General features: G+C 32.8%; 1 protein-coding gene and 1 pseudogene across 1 annotated transcript; one reads left to right on the plus strand and one right to left on the minus strand.

The window, feature by feature from the left end:
* Positions 1–294: 294 nt before the first annotated feature.
* Positions 295–4756, plus strand: LOC130946539 (adenine phosphoribosyltransferase 5-like). The gene is made up of 5 exons (XM_057875312.1): positions 295–405; positions 1237–1329; positions 1664–1813; positions 4519–4577; positions 4681–4756. Exons 1-5 carry the CDS (start codon positions 300–302, stop codon positions 4738–4740), a joined length of 468 nt encoding a protein of 155 aa, XP_057731295.1. The 5' UTR covers positions 295–299; the 3' UTR covers positions 4741–4756.
* A 4952-nt stretch (positions 4757–9708) lies between these two features.
* On the minus strand, positions 9709–15236 carry LOC130943895 (probable isoaspartyl peptidase/L-asparaginase 3; annotated as a pseudogene).
* Positions 15237–16350: the final 1114 nt, after the last annotated feature.

Below are 16350 nucleotides of genomic sequence, written 5' to 3' on the forward strand. Positions count from 1 at the left end.
TCCTCTCCAAACGACAAAACCACAAAACACAAACAAGAAAGAAACATGTTTTCCAAACACAATGCTCCAAAACCACAAGATCCAAGGCTCAAGGCCATCACTGAAGCCATCAGAGTCGTTCCTCACTTCCCCAAACAAGGTCTTAATAATTAATAATAATAATTCTCTCTTATGTTTTTTAGAGATCCATGACTAGTTTTTTTGTATGTATTTTCTTTTTCTCAATAATATATTTTTTAAATAATAATAATAATAATAATAATAATAATAATAATAATAATGAAATGAGTGCAGGGATAATGTTTCAGGACATAACGACATTGTTGTTGGATCATAAGGTTTTTAAGGACACAATTGACATTTTTGTTGATCGTTACAAAGACATGGGAATTTCCATTGTTGCCGGTAATATTATTTATTGTTTTGTGACATTCTCTTTTTTGCTCTTCTATAAGACTGTAACCATATATGCCTACAACTAATTACTACCTTTTTATATTACACATTACAACATAGAACCGTATTTTTTTAATCTTATTCTTCTTTTTTTTTTGTCTTATTGTAAGAAAAGTAATTATATTTTATTATTATGTGAATCTTTATTAGTAGCAGAAAGGGTGAAGCAAATGCTTAGGATATTCATATTAGTTGCTGGCTGCATCAATCATGTTCCTGTTCTATTTGAATATTTGAAACTGTTATATCAATATTCTTTATTTTAACTTATTTATTTTTAAACATTGTGCTGTCAATTCCACAATAATATTTTCTTGTTAATGACTCTTTATTTCAATTGAATTTTTCACATAGTCCCTGCTGTTATGTTATGTGATTTTATCTCCTTTCACCATGTAGTATAATGTATCACTTGAGCAATTAGTATTAGTGACAATTTTAGACGAATTCAGACACGGCATTGATCTTAAGCAATAGTTGCATTCCTTGAACTGTGTTTTCTGGATCCATTTCAATGTGGGATTTTCTGTTTAGAAGCATTAAGGTTTTGCTTGAGTTGAGGTAAAACAGAAATACAGTACAAGACATTGGGAAATAGAGAGAGAATCTTGTAAAACAGAAATAAAGTCATTTTTCATCTGTCCTGGAATCTTTGTATGTATGTCCTGTCTTAACTACTAAACAATAAACATAACCTAAAAGGCCATGTTCTTTGCTAATGTTGTTTATCCTCTTCAATCTTATGTGCTAATTTGATTAGATTATTTGATTAATATGCAGGAGTGGAAGCTAGGGGATTCTTTTTTGGTCCCTCAATAGCATTAGCCATTGGTTCAAAGTTTGTTCCTTTGCGCAAACCTCGAAAGCTACCAGGTACATATGTTCTGTCAATATTTGTTGATTAGCTGACTGAAACAGAGAAACCAAAGCATCCATGGGGAAACTAGGTTGAAAATATGTTCTTAAGCGACCATATCGATTTTGAAAACTACCATGCTTGCATTCAATATTTAGAAGCAGGACATAACATTTTGCTTAGTTTTTGCTTTAAGTTACATTGGCCAAATAGATTTTGATCACTTTAGTTCATAAATTGTCATATAATGCTTGTTTTTTTAGCTATTCCGTCCTTCTCCTCTACAAATTTTAGTTGTGTTATTCTGTTTCATTAATGGTGCTACTTAATTAACTCGTGGTTCATATTTAGGTGAAGTAATTTCAGAAAAATATGATCTAGAATATGGAAGTGATTGTTTGAAGATGCATGTTGGTGCTGTGAAACATGGTGAGAAAGCCATTGTTATTGATGATTTGGTGGCTACAGGTGGAACTCTGTCTGCAGCAATTACTCTCCTAGGTAACTTCCACCCTTCTAATATTATGATTTTTTCCACTTTATATATAATATTCTTTTCTCTTTTCTTTAATTAATTAGCGAGTTTAATTGTTATGTAGTTACAATGTAAAAGAGTTTTACATTATAATAATGTTAGAGAAACAAAAAAAAATTAGCCCAAATAATTCAAACTTGCTTTATTTAGCCTTTATAAAAAAAAAGTAAGTTTTATCTGTTTTTGACTAAAGACGTTTACATTATTACTCAATGATATACTTGCAGTTATAAGACTTTAAACATTAAACATAGTAAACATTAAACATTACTCAATGATACATTAGATTTTTGGGGCCTGCTACACATACAAGTAAAAAGGCCGTACAAGTTTTACAAGTTATCAGCCCAAACTTCATTAACACGCGCATTAACTCATTTTGAATGGAGCGTAACTACACGCGCCCCACTCAAACGGTTCTCTTCGTCTTCTTCTTCTTCTTCTCTTCTTCGTCTTCTTCTTCCTCTTCCTCTTCCTCTTCCTCTTCCTCTTCCTCTTCTTCTTCTTCGTTTTTTTTTTCGATTTTCATGGTTTCTGAAATTTTTCTTATTCTTCTTGCTGCACGTTCTTCTTCCTCTTACTCTTCTTCTTCTCCTTTTCTTTCGTTTCTGCACGTTCTTCTTCCTCGTTTTCCTCTTTTTCTTCTTCTTCTTCATTTACGTCTTTTCTCTCTGTTTTCTCGTTTTTTTCGATTATTCATGGTAAAATCGTTTTTGAAGAAGAAGAAGCAGCAGAAGATGAGGAGGAGAAAGAGAAAGAGTTCTGAATTATGCATGATTTACAGGTACTATAATATGAAGTGGTGATCCAGATAGATTGGAACCCATATATGACGGTATGCATAGAGATCTGCATAATACACCCAAACACAGACTATAAATACACCCGATAACAAATTAAATTTACACCCTGCTGCAGATTTTAACCCAACACTACCTGAAAGCCACTTGTTGTCCACAAGACCAAAATTAATTAAACTCTCTCTGGTGTATTCAAAATGTCTGATCTACAGGTACTATAATATGAAGTGGTGATCCAGATAGATTGGAACCCATATATGACGGTCTGCATAGAGATCTGCATAATACACCCAAACACAGACTATAAATACACCCGATAACAAATTAAATTTACACCCCTGCTGCAGATTTTAACCCAACACTACCTGAAAGCCACTTGTTGTCCACAAGACCAAAATTAATTAAACTCTCTCTGGTGTATTCAAAATGTCTGATTTACAGGTACTATAAGATGAAGTGGTGATCCAGATAGATTGGAACCCATATATGACGGTCTGCATAGACATCTGCATAATACACCCAAACACAGACTATAAATACACCCGATAACAAATTAAATTTACACCCCTGCTGCAGATTTTAACCCAACACTACCTGAAAGCCACTTGTTGTCCACAAGACCAAAATTAATTAAACTCTCTCTGGTGTATTCAAAATGTCTGATTTACAGGTACTATAATATGAAGTGGTGATCTAGATAGATTGGAACCCATATATGACGGTCTGCATAGACATCTGCATAATACACCCAAACACAGACTATAAATACACCCGATAACAAATTAAATTTACACCCCTGCTGCAGATTTTAACCCAACACTACCTGAAAGTCACTTGTTGTCCACAAGACCAAAATTAATTAAACTCTCTCTGGTGTATTCAAAATGTCTGATTTACAGGCACTATAATATGAAGTGGTGATCCAGATAGATTGGAACCCAAATATGACGGTCTGCATAGAGATCTGCATAATACACCCAAACACAGACTATAAATACACCCGATAACAAATTAAATTTACACCCCTGCTGCAGATTTTAACCCAACACTACATGAAAACCACTTGTTGTCCACAAGACCAAAGTTTAGCAGAAAATCATTCCAATTCCTATCAAATGAGTCTTTGCTATGAGAGTTTCATTTTCCCTCTCTGCTACATGTAATCAATTGATTCTTAATCTCATTTTCCTTTCTATTTGTGCTCCGAACTCTTGTAGAAAAACCTGCAACCTTGGTATAGTTTCTGTAAAACTTTCGAGCATCTTCAAGGGTGGTAAAGGTCATTCCAACCTTCGGAACAAACTGGTCATCAACAACAGAGAGGTTGCAGAATACACTATGTCAAAAACTATAAATACACCATGTCAAAACGAAGCTGGAGTTACAGAGAGAAAAACTAACGTCAATGACGAAGAACAAACCAATGAGAAAGGAGAGGAAAAGAACGATCGAAAAATCAGGGGAAGACGCGCGAGAAGAAGAACGATGAAATTTGAAAAGAAAGAAAACAAAGAAGGAAACAAATCTTTTAAATTTGGTAGTTATACAAACGCGGGATCTTTGTATGGCGCGTGTAAGTGACGTAGGAGTTGCAGCGTGTTTTAGCGGATTAGGCGTTAATGAACTTGTAATAGTTACAAGCCCTAATCGCTTGTATACTAAGCTTTTCTCTAGATTTTTTAGTCATAAATCTTAATCATAAATATAGACATAATTGATGTTAATAGTTAATATTACATTATTACTAGAACAACATTATTTTTAGAATACTTAAAAATTTTCCATATGGTTTGCACCATAAAAGAATAAATAAATAATAATAAAGAAAAATATGATATAAGGTTGTGTCTTGTGTGAAATTGTTTTCGTAGAACGTGGTGGTGCTGAAGTAGTGGAATGTGCTTGTATCATTGGTCTGTCTCATTTTAAGGTAATGACTAAAAACTTTTGTGCTTTTTATGATTACCAATGAAGAGGGTAAAAGGTCCATGTTCAAGAATATTTGAATTATGGAAATGAGCTTGTTGCTTCAGGATGATTGCAGCGTGAATGGCAAACCACTTTATTTCCTTGTGGAACCGCGTCTTCAATAAGATTTTTGTTTCCGAGGTAAGTAAGACAAGATTATGAAAATCTATAGAATCGTCGCATATTATGACTTTGACTCCATACAGTTACCATTTCGCTAATACTACTAGCATAGAAATTCAACATTTTAGGGTTTAGTCAAGCTAGTAGGTTTGACCCTTTTTTGGGAATATTATCATGAATGTAGGATAAAAAGTTTTTTTACATGTATTTAAGGATTTAGATCTTCTAAATTTTGAAATTCACTTTAAAAAGTAAAATAATGTGATTTCTCATATTTATATTTAAACTATTCAAGAGATCAATTTTACCTTCATTTAAAAAGATCCAAAAACTTAAAATACCGACGTTTCAGTAATTTTAATCGTTAGTTTTAATTAATATATATTATATACTTTTTATAATTGAGATTAACAATTAAAATTATTAAAATATATATTATTAATATATATTACATACATTTTATATACTGTATACTTAGATGAATAAATGACCATTTGTACCCAAGAGAGATGAAAACGCTGACATTTGTATCCATGATAGCCTGAAACTAAAGTTATACCCATGATAGATGCCCTCCGTGTGACAAAAGTGCCCTGATTTGGATTTGAGCTTGGTTCGTGGGAATCCGATCCTACGTGGCACTCCCTCCCTTATCTTCAACCCCTCACTCTCTTACTCACACACACACTCTCTCTCTCTCTCTCTCTCTAAACCCCACTCTTCACTCTTTAAACCCTACTCTGACCCCTTCTTCCTCAATACTCGCTCCCTCACCATCCACTCTGCCCTTCACGCCGACAAAGCCACCCTCTTCTCCCTCCCCACCACCTCTGACCCCATTAAGGACACCCTCCTCACTCTCATGTTTTTCAACCACTCTTCCTTCATCCTCACCTTCTCCACCTCCCCTTCGTCTTCCGCACTCCAAATCTGGGATGGTACTTCTCAACCATCTCTTCATACCGGTCAACCAAGCCAGCCCAGTAACCGTGCAGGTAGTAAGAATTCTCAAGGAAAACAACATCATCATCGTCCCCCTCGTCTTCATCTATCTCTTTCCCAGACTCATTCTCCTCTTCATCAATTATGAAAAAAAAAATTCAAACTTTGAAAAAAATCAGGCACTCCACAAATCAGTAACACAAAAAATCAAAGTGAAGGAGAAAAGGACCCGCGATTGAGGAACGCAGATATGAACGTGTTGGTAATATTTATTTCTCAAATAAACGTTCTAATTTTTAACAGCATCTCTCTCTTTCTCTGAATACAATTATTCAATTAAGCTAAGCAAATGAAGCACCCATCATTGTACAGAAGAGAGAGAACAAAAACAACATAGAGACAGAAGACATGTCTGCTTTTGATACCTACAGCGTCGACTCCGATCACCACCAAAACCACGCCGACGAAGACAACTTCTCCGGATACGGCGGCTACTCCAACTTTTTCGGCGGCAATGCCCCGTCGTTGACCACACTTCTCCGCCTGCTTCACTAGACATCTTCGGGTTCAGCGATCTGGATCCAAGCTACTCCCAGTCTCCCTTCGAACTGGTGCATGTAGCAGAAAATGGTAACGACAACGTCTACCACGACGACAGCGTTTTTGTCTCAGACGAACCAGTGCTTCCAGCGCCTACAGAGATGGGATCAGAGGAAGGTTATGCCCTTCGTGAGTGGCGCCAGTAAAAAGTGAGAAATGATGAAAAATTTTGGGAATTTGAAAGATTTAAAAAACCTTAATAAGGATGAGGTTGTTGATGTTGAGAATGAGAGGAGAAAGAGGCTGTTGAGGAAGAGGCAGAAACGTCGAGAAGGGAGAACGGTGGGTCGATGATGTTGATGGCTGTGGTGGTAGCAAGAAATGAGAGCGGTGGTAGGGACAGAGAGTTTGGAATTGGGGAAGAGAAGATGGGGAATAAAATTATAAATTAAAATTAGATTATATTTAAAGAGTTTGGGGGTTTGGAGTGCCACGTAGAATCGGATTCCCACGAACCAAACTCAATCCAAGTCAGGGTATTTTTGTCACACGGAAGGCATCTATCATGGGTATAACTTTAGTTTCAGGCTATCATAGGTACAAATGTCAGCGTTTTCATCTCTCATGAATACAAATGGTCATTTATTCATACTTAGATTTAAGAAATTTAACATTGTTTAAGAATATATATGGTTAAAAAGATTTCACAAATATCCTTTATTTATTAGATAATTTTTGAAATTCAGTTAAATTGGCCCACTCTTAGGATGTCTTTGTCTTTTTTAATTCTTTGTATTAGGTTATATTATATTAAATTATTAATCAAATCTTTAGTAATAATTGCAGATATTGCAGTATAGTTCAAACCAAATAGAACTACAACATTATAATCTCTCTCTCTCGAAATTAATTGTCTCTTTATTTTTTTGGATCTATTAAAAAATTGATATATGTACATTTTTTATAATTTTTCAATAAAAAATAAATAAAATCCTCTAATTTGATAAAAAAAAAGAATATTACATAAATTATAAAAGAAGACGCTTTGTCATGTAAAATTGTCACTATTTCCAAAGAAGTGGTTGCAGTTTGGTACAGCCTAAGAAAAAAAGAAGTATAGAAGCACATTCTTAGGCTTTCCTTTTTGGTTGTGATCTTCAGTTCTTGATTGGGAGCATAGGGTAATGTTAGGTAGCCAATAACTATTTTGAATAATATGAATAATTATCAATTAAATTAAAATACATTATACTTCTAAATTATCCACCTAAATTTTAATATTAGAATAACCATCCACACACTTAGTAAAATAAACATCTGATATATCTATTGTTCACATTGTTTAGTATTTTCATTGTTTACCTATACTTTTCTGAAGACTAATGGCAATACATGCATGCTGCGCCGAAAACATGGTTGCTCTAAATTTCTTTGTCTTTGACTAATTTCATATTTTACATACAGATATAATCTTTCTGCATTTTCATTTGGTCTTTTGATAGTTAGGCACCTATTGAACTTTCTTAGAGATTTGATTTTGATTGATTTCTTTTCATGCAGATTTCATTTTTCATTATTATTCTTCGGGTGACACACAAAAAACATGATTCATTGGAGAAAACAGATACTTCTCTCAAGTTTTCAGCTGATTATTAATATATTCTGCCCCTTCAGAAAGATATCTTCGTGGAAAATTATGGCGGTTTATAGGGGTAGCTTCATGGAAGTCCATTATATTTTTAAATGTTTTGTTTTATGTAAATCATAAAAAAATGAATATTGGACTATTAATTCATTTGATTAGATTAATTCTATTTATTTATTAATTTATTTATTTTAATTTCATCAATTACAAATTGAATAAATTCAAATATATTGAGGACAAATGTTACAATTAAATCATAATACAAAAATACTATGTGCATCCAGAAAATCAACTACTATATAATTGCATGTGAATATATGTATTATTTAAATTATTTTTAATGTATATTTTATATTTTATTATATATTTTTTATAAATAATTAATTTGATAATTATTTTTTTTTTCACATCCAACATAATTGATTATAATAATATATAGACGCACTTTTTTTCATCCAAAGGCAAAAAGTGGTTGGTGATAGCAGCGATATGACACAGTTTTAAGCAATTTTTTCTTGCAATTGTCTGGCATCCAAATTATGGAGCATCTGCTCATATCTTATACCTAATCAATAATCATCATACTTGTTCAATTTCATTTTATAGTTGGGGGAAAATTCATTGATTTTGTTTTTTATCAAGGGAATATATAATTTTACGATTTTGTCAAAGAATCATCTATTTTTTCTAACAATTAGTCAATAAAGTAATGAATAAGTAAAGATTAAAGAAAAAAATAGAAAAAGGAACATGTTAGCTGATTATTAGCTAAAAAAATTAATTTTCAATCTTTTCTTATAATTTTGCATGAAAGGTTATGCAAAAATCAGAAAATTTTTCATAAAAAATATTTTTCAAAACAAATAAAAATATATAAAAAAATATTATATGTATACTAAAAATCAGACACTAAATTAATTACTATATATATATATATATATATATATATATATATTTATATATATATATATATAAATTAAAATTTTTTTAATAAAATTTGACTAGATTGGTTAAAATTATTTAAGATATATGAAATTATAATTTAAAATTAAACATTAATTAATTTAAAGTAATAAAAATACTAAAGCACATTGATTTTGAAAGTGGAGTGCAAAGCCTTAAATATTGCAATATTTAGCGTGAGATTAATGGTGTCAATCTATTCCTACTAAGTAGTTGATACCAACGATAACACTACAAATAATCTACAGTATATGTACATTTTATGGTTTCAACTTGAATAAATTATTATTTTTATTCATAAAAAAATAAAAAATTAACAAAATTATCCATAAAAGAATTATCCATAAAGAAACTTTTGTTTCTTCAAAGTATCCAATTGTTAATTGTCTCCATCAGCTTCGCCCTCAGGCTGCCACTGCCGCAACAACCTTCCGCCGACCTACACTATCAGTGTCCAATGCACCACTCAAAGCTTGTGGTGGTTACTGGTTAGTTTAGTTTACTCTCAAATTATCCTGAAACTTGCAAGATCCTCTCAATCGAAGTCTCACGGCTTATGCACAAGTTAATGATTGATATTAATATGTTGGTAAAAACTCGTGTATATTTGTCTTCATGTGAAGTTGAAGTTGAAAACTGTTAAATAATTTGATAAGTTTGACTAAATATAAAAATCTTCATAGAGGTTTTCATCTATCAACTTCATTTAATGGCTCTCAACTATGAACTTCACATGAAAACAACTGTTTCAGCTAATATGTTATCTTGTGAGAAGTTACAGCGGGAAATTGATGGTGGCTTCTTCACAATGAACATTTGCAGCTATCCTCCTTACTATTAAACGTGTGAAATTACGAAATTACCCACGTGGTAAACTTCAAAATCAAGTATTTTTATACTTTATAATAGTTATTTGCAATTCACTCCTGGCGTATCGCATATTTGCATAATAGTCCCACATCTAAGTAAAACACCAAATTCTCTAACATTCCCGATATTTCACACTTTAGAGTCCCCAATTTACTAACTAACCTTAACATTTGTAAGGCTAATTTATTGAATAGTGTTCTACCTTTCAGGGTAGCACAGTAAAGACTTGCACATCTTTCATTCCAGGGCTCCTCACTGAGTATTGAAATGTCCATCCATGGCAAGCTCCGGTGTTCCCCCTTTTTGTTAACAGCAACAATGGCTCCCATAAAATCTGGAAACTTTCTTGCTATTCTCCCTATTGCATCTTTCGCAGCAAGTTCCGGATTCATTCCCAACCTCATGCTTTCAACAACTTGATAACTGAAATTGAATATGGTTGTTGTTAATCTTGATATTTGTAAAAGAAAACACACTAAGAGGAAACACATACAAACTAGAAATTAAAGCTGTAACTACACAAGGACGATGACTACTATGACAACAACAAAGCCTTGTGTTACTACGAGGGGTTAGATATATGAATCAAACCCCGGCAAATTGCCCTATAAATCTGTGTGTAAACCATACTATAGAATTACCAATACAGTAGTGTCTATTTTCAGTTCAAGCTGTATGGAAGTGGGGAAAAGGGTTTCCATTTACATTTCCAGATGATGGATTAGGTGTGTTCACCATAATGGTAAATTCTCAAGATTAACAAATTTTAACAAAGTTGTCAAAAACATGTGTAACAATAACTAAGTCTTGCTCTATTAAATGGAGTCAGCTATATCGATCAAACGACACTGCAATACCCTATCATAATCATCATCAGTGTTTAAACCATTTATTTTTAGATCTCTTTTAATAATTTCCTCATTACATGACATACCTTCTCTGAATATATTCATACCATGTAAGATATGATTCTATCACCTTTTCAATAGTTGACACTGCAAGACACTCTCTGATGCAATCTTTCCTAATCCTAGCTAATCTTGTGTGACTACTCGTCCATCTAAGCATCCTAGGCTTCGTAACATTAAGGTTATGTTTATGTAATCACATGGTTAATATCATGGAGATGAAGTTGCTTATCATAACATATGCAATCATGAATGACGACTTGCTTCCACGTAATGTTCACTGTCATAGTGTCATGGAAATCATTCTGGTGGCCAGAAGTACCGTGTTATACCTTAACTTCAATTATACTGTTTCTACGTCCTAGTTTCTAAGCTTCTACCGCAAGGAGTTCGAATTTCAAGATCAGGTACAAACAACTACAAAGTACAGAGGCAAGTGTTTTATCAAAGAAAAGGGTGCTATGAAAGAGTCCAGCAGAGTCAGGCCTAGATATAGTTCTAAATTCCCTCAATACTCTGTTCATTCTCTTCTTACTTTCACTTATTTTAACGGGCTAGGAAAGTGTGCTGTAAAAGAATTCAACAGAGTCTCGCCTTTATAAAGTTTCCAAATACCAACAAACTCTTGTCTCCATAAAGTTTCCATATAACGTAACCTGTTTTATGAGGAAACCAACTTTTTATGAACCAGTAATCTGCCAACAGAATAGTGGATGAATAAGGATTAAGGGGAGATGAGAGAAATTTAAAGGGAAAGAAAAATGTTGGCTCATTGTGGCTGGAAAAAGTTGGTTTCCAATATTTCCCTTAAACAAAATTAGCAATTCAATGACGATTATTGAATATGGTTGTGTATTAAAGGTTGATAAGGAAATGGAGGCAAGAATATATATAAGGAACTTCAACAGAGACTCTCGAAAACACTCAATTTGAGTCTTTATAAAGAAATCTGTTATTTGTACGGACTTTTACTTTATACACAGAGCAAACAAACATTTCTCTACCATTGGATGGGTGTGGGACCAATTTCATGTGAACTTGATGACCCATGACTTCCATTCAATGGTAAAGACGTGAATATCAGCTCAGTCTACGGGGCAAGAAAGTATAGAAAACATTTCTCCTCTATAAATACTAACTTTTTCTGCAGATCAAAATGGTTCTAGAGTACAGAATTGAATAACACATTTTTTATTCTTTTCCAGCTTGTCTCTCTATCATTGCTATGTTCTTTTCTTACGCTTCTCTGAACTAGTATAATCAGAATGGCACTACATTGTTGCATTTCAGAATCAAGCCAATTTGTTACATATCTCTGTGCCTTAAATTTATATTGGAAAAGATCAGACATTGCTCTCTACATGAATAGACCAAATTTCGTCAGGAGCAACACTTCTGATTTTACTGCTGAATGTTTAAAAATAAAATAAAACTAAAGGCAACTCAAATTAGATATTGATCTACACCAGTTAAAAACTATGGAGTTTGGAGCAGTATGGTACCATGGAAGGAAGCGCATCATGATGTCACCATCCCCAGTTGCACAGCATGCACCAACTTCTTCATTAGCATATGCAGACGATCCAACTATCGGACCGTCACCTACCCTGTAAGCAAATAATAAAATAAAAAGAAACTTCAGTATAATAAGAGTCCAGATAACAGATTAAGTTTTGCAAATATGAGAGTTAGTATGCACTTCTTACAACAGAAAACATATAAATAAATCACAAGTGCATCTTACAAAAGGAAGACAAAAATTGGCTAAAAAAGAAAGAAAACCAGTCATTGAAGAAATGAAAAGATATGCCTGCTTAAATTTTTGGCTTTGACAAGCATACCTGCCAGGAATCTTGAACATCGCCCCATTAGTCGATGTGCCAACAGCAATATGTCCCATCTATGCCAAATAAAAAGTTATTTGCATCGGCGATATGAGATATAAAAGTGATAAACTTTTATGTTATTTCTTATGAAAATCTTACTCTATCAATAACGGCCATTGATATAGTATCATGGATCCGATGACCAAGATCAAGAAATCTTAAATCAGTAGTTTGCATCGGATAAGTCTTCAAGCACGTTTCATTGGTATGCTCCAGGTAACTTGTCGGGCGATAAGGACCACAGCTGTTTTCAGGTAAGACATTCTTCCAGAAATTGGGTTGGCAGTTATTAGCTTTCCATTTAGCCCACTTCTCTATAGATTCTGATGAACTCAGGTTTGTGGGTCCTGGAAGACCCATTGATATCGCAAATGACGATGCTTTCTCTCCTACCAGCAATGTGTGCTCAGTATGTTGCATTACTAACCTAGCAGCCTTGATTCCATCCTTTACATATCTCATGGCACCGACAGCTCCTACTTCCATAGTCGCCTATGTATCTCCTTAGAGGAAGATTGGACCAAAAGTCATGCCGATACACAAAAATGTATCACAAGAAAGAGAAAATACTAATAAATTCAATTACTATAGAACATGGTAATTGGTCGTTACCCCATCCATGACCAGAGCATCAATTGTAGTTTCTCCATTCTCGTCTGGACTTCCACCCGGACCAACTTTTTGGAACAAGATATGCAGAAGGCAGGGAAAAAAAATTCCAGAAGAGAAAATCTCAGTATAGAGAACAGCATTGAAATCTATTCTTCCCCTTCCATATATGACAAAATTGAAAAAAAATTTTAATAAATCCCCAACTAAACAAGCTTTATCATCGATATGAAATCCTCCAATGAAATTGAATAGTTATTATATCAAGCAGAAAAACACACAGATTGTGTGCAATGCTAAACAATCTAACAAACTGGTTGTTTGAAGCAATCTAAATGATATTCTACGATGAAGCAAAAAGAGAAGCAAGTTGTTTATAGTGCACTCTATGAAACCTCTTAGGTAAAGTATTATTATAATCAAACACTCAATAAGAGTTGAAAAACATGTTAATCAAAATAAATTCGATACACAATGACTCAAATATGATGAAGAACAATCAGTAGCCCAACCAAGCAATTAACCAAGAGGAAAAAGAAAACGTGTTACTTATTAAAAAAATCCAAGTTATCTTCGAAATAGTTTCAGTTTGCACCTGTTCCATCACATCTCAGTTCCTCACAAGTTGAGCAACCCTCAACCACAGAATCCACAGCTGTTGAACCACCATCAGCAGCCTTCCAAGCAGCTCTAACGGCCTCAACAAATGGCCAAGTACTCACAACCAGCGGGTAGTGCTCCACTTCCACAGTTTCATGTCCCAGCACCTAGTGGAAATAATGCCAGACATCAAAGAAAAAATTAAAATAAATAAGAGGGTTTACTGATAAATGAGAAATCTAGCTAGGAAACTGATCAATGTTGGTGAATTCAAGTATTGAGTTTAGGGTATTTTCACTTTCACTCCAATGAAGAGGACAAAAGCAAGGTAAAGGAAGTTGCAAACAATGAGAGAATAGTTTGTTGTTCTATATACCATAGACAGTAAAAAGAGGAACAACATGAATTTGAAGAGTGGGGTGCTTTTGGATCGCAGCGAATCCTGGAAGAGGGCCCTTGTAGGCATAGCCATGGAGACAACTTCTATGGCTCTTGAGGGGAAGGCTACCAGAACTCTAAATTAAGAAAGCATGTGCATCTCAGTAAGTCAAAAATCATAAAAAGAAGAAAAAAGAAGCGAAGTCATACTTAGGAATGGCAACGGATTCACAATAGTAAAATCATCATTTTGACCTTCCAAAGATTTGTTCCCAAAAAATAGTCCTTCACATATTCATTACCCAATTCTGCTTGACAAATCCACCCAAAGTAAGGACTATTTTGCCAATGAACTAATATTTAGAAGGTCAATATGGCAGTTTATGCAAGATTAAAATCACACATTATAACTATGAACCTTTTGGGGATAAATAATAAATAATAATAACCAATTTGGGCTGGTCGAGTGGTTAGCTTAGCTCACTCGCCTGCTTAAGCGGGCGAATCTCGCCTTGTGCATTGCTCAGCAAACCTTTAATGGAATTCCGATCTGCAAAAGATTAGTAGCAGGCCAAGGATACCGTGGGAAACCAAACAATAATAATAACAACAACAACAACAACAACAACAACAATAACAACAACAATTTCTTCTAACCAATCTTCGGAATTTCAAAATGGAAGTTTACTTCAAGTTAAGGGGATAAATGGCTGAGTGAAACTCATGGAGATTGTTGGTCCAAGTTCTAAGGAGAAAAGCAAGGGGACCAACTCATGTGAGTGTGAGAAGCAAGAAGTGACTAAAGAGTTAATTATAATAGAAATTGAATCAATCACATACACAGTGATTCGGTGAAAGAAACAAAAACCATTCTCTTTTTTTATGAGCAAAGGAAAACAGAGAAGAAAAACAAGATTTGAAAGAGATCACATGGAAGCAGAAAGCAGTACTTACATGGAGGCAGACAGTGGTTGTGGACAGCGGAAGTGGCTGACGGCGGTGGCTGGCTGGGTTTCGGAACGGGAAAGGATCGACAGTGGGGAGAACAAGTGAAAAATGTTTTTTAGAAAAAAAAAATAATTATTTTAATTAATGTAATATTAGTATATTACATATACTTATAATTAAATTTTCAGCATATGAAAATTAAATTCTACCTATTAATCAGCCTTGTAAAGTTATAATAGAAAAATAGCCAACTAACTTGAGCCAAAAGCCTGATATTTCACGAGTCATGATAATAAAAAACATTGAAAAATATTATATATAACATTGTGTATATTTTTGAAGTGTTTTTTATTTGTAATAATAGAAATTATTGATAAGAAGTGAGAAAAAAAAAGATTTATCTTATATATCATAAAAAATATATAAAAGAAATGTATATAAAAATGATATAAATGTTATTTTTTTAAAAAAAAATAAGTAATTTTTTCCCATTAATCGTCTGTGTGTTTTACTATTTTATATAAAACAAACTGAGTGATATTTAAATTTGTTTCTAACAATTGTGTATATAATAAATTAATTTCTAACTACAAAAATTAATAAATTGGTTCTTGATTTTTTAAAATATTAGGCAAATTAATATCGGATAAAAATAAAAAAATAAATGTATCCTCAACATTTATTAAAAAGTGATAAATTAGTTTTTAATTTTTTAAAAAATATAATTCAAAGATTAAATTTTTTATATTTTAAATAATAATAAACTAATTTTTTAATATATTTTATTAAAAATTAATTTATCAGATCTAAAAAGTAATGAATATTTTTAATAGGGACTAATTTGTTTGATATGGAAAATTTTTTTGATTGTTCTTTATTGGATACAAAATTCGTTACCCGCTAATATTAGAAAAAGAAAATTGAATGCGTTGGGCTCCCATAAAAACAAAAGAATTACAAGATAAACCATATTATACTTATTGACAAAAAAAAAAAACAAATACATATTATACCTCAGCACGAAAAAATAAAAAATTAGAAACAACACCATATTATTTATTATTGAATGCATTTAATTCAATCCGACAAGTTCAATAATATAAGTGGAGTTAATCAAGCTCTTATAAAGACTAACTAGACCACATCTCATGCGATGCTATACTCTAATAATAATAAACTGTTAGTATTTGTTTGGGTATCATTATTTTGATAAAAAAGATTTTTTTTATTGAAAAAATATTTTTTTTATTTTTTAGCGTATTTGGCAAATTTCGAGTAATAAAAGTAAAAGTACTAGAAAAATCAGAAAAGCATCTTTTTTAA

Source organism: Arachis stenosperma, chromosome 8 (assembly GCF_014773155.1).
Source record: "Arachis stenosperma cultivar V10309 chromosome 8, arast.V10309.gnm1.PFL2, whole genome shotgun sequence".
Taxonomy (NCBI): Eukaryota; Viridiplantae; Streptophyta; class Magnoliopsida; order Fabales; family Fabaceae; genus Arachis; species Arachis stenosperma.

Bases quoted from the DNA above. Each gene is read 5' to 3' on its own strand.
- LOC130946539 (XM_057875312.1), top strand. From the start codon at position 300: ATGTTTCAGGACATAACGACATTGTTGTTGGATCATAAGGTTTTTAAG. The intron at 406-1,236 runs GTAATATTATTT...ATTAATATGCAG, and splicing joins GGGAATTTCCATTGTTGCCG to GAGTGGAAGCTAGGGGATTC. The intron at 1,330-1,663 runs GTACATATGTTC...GTTCATATTTAG, and splicing joins CAAACCTCGAAAGCTACCAG to GTGAAGTAATTTCAGAAAAA.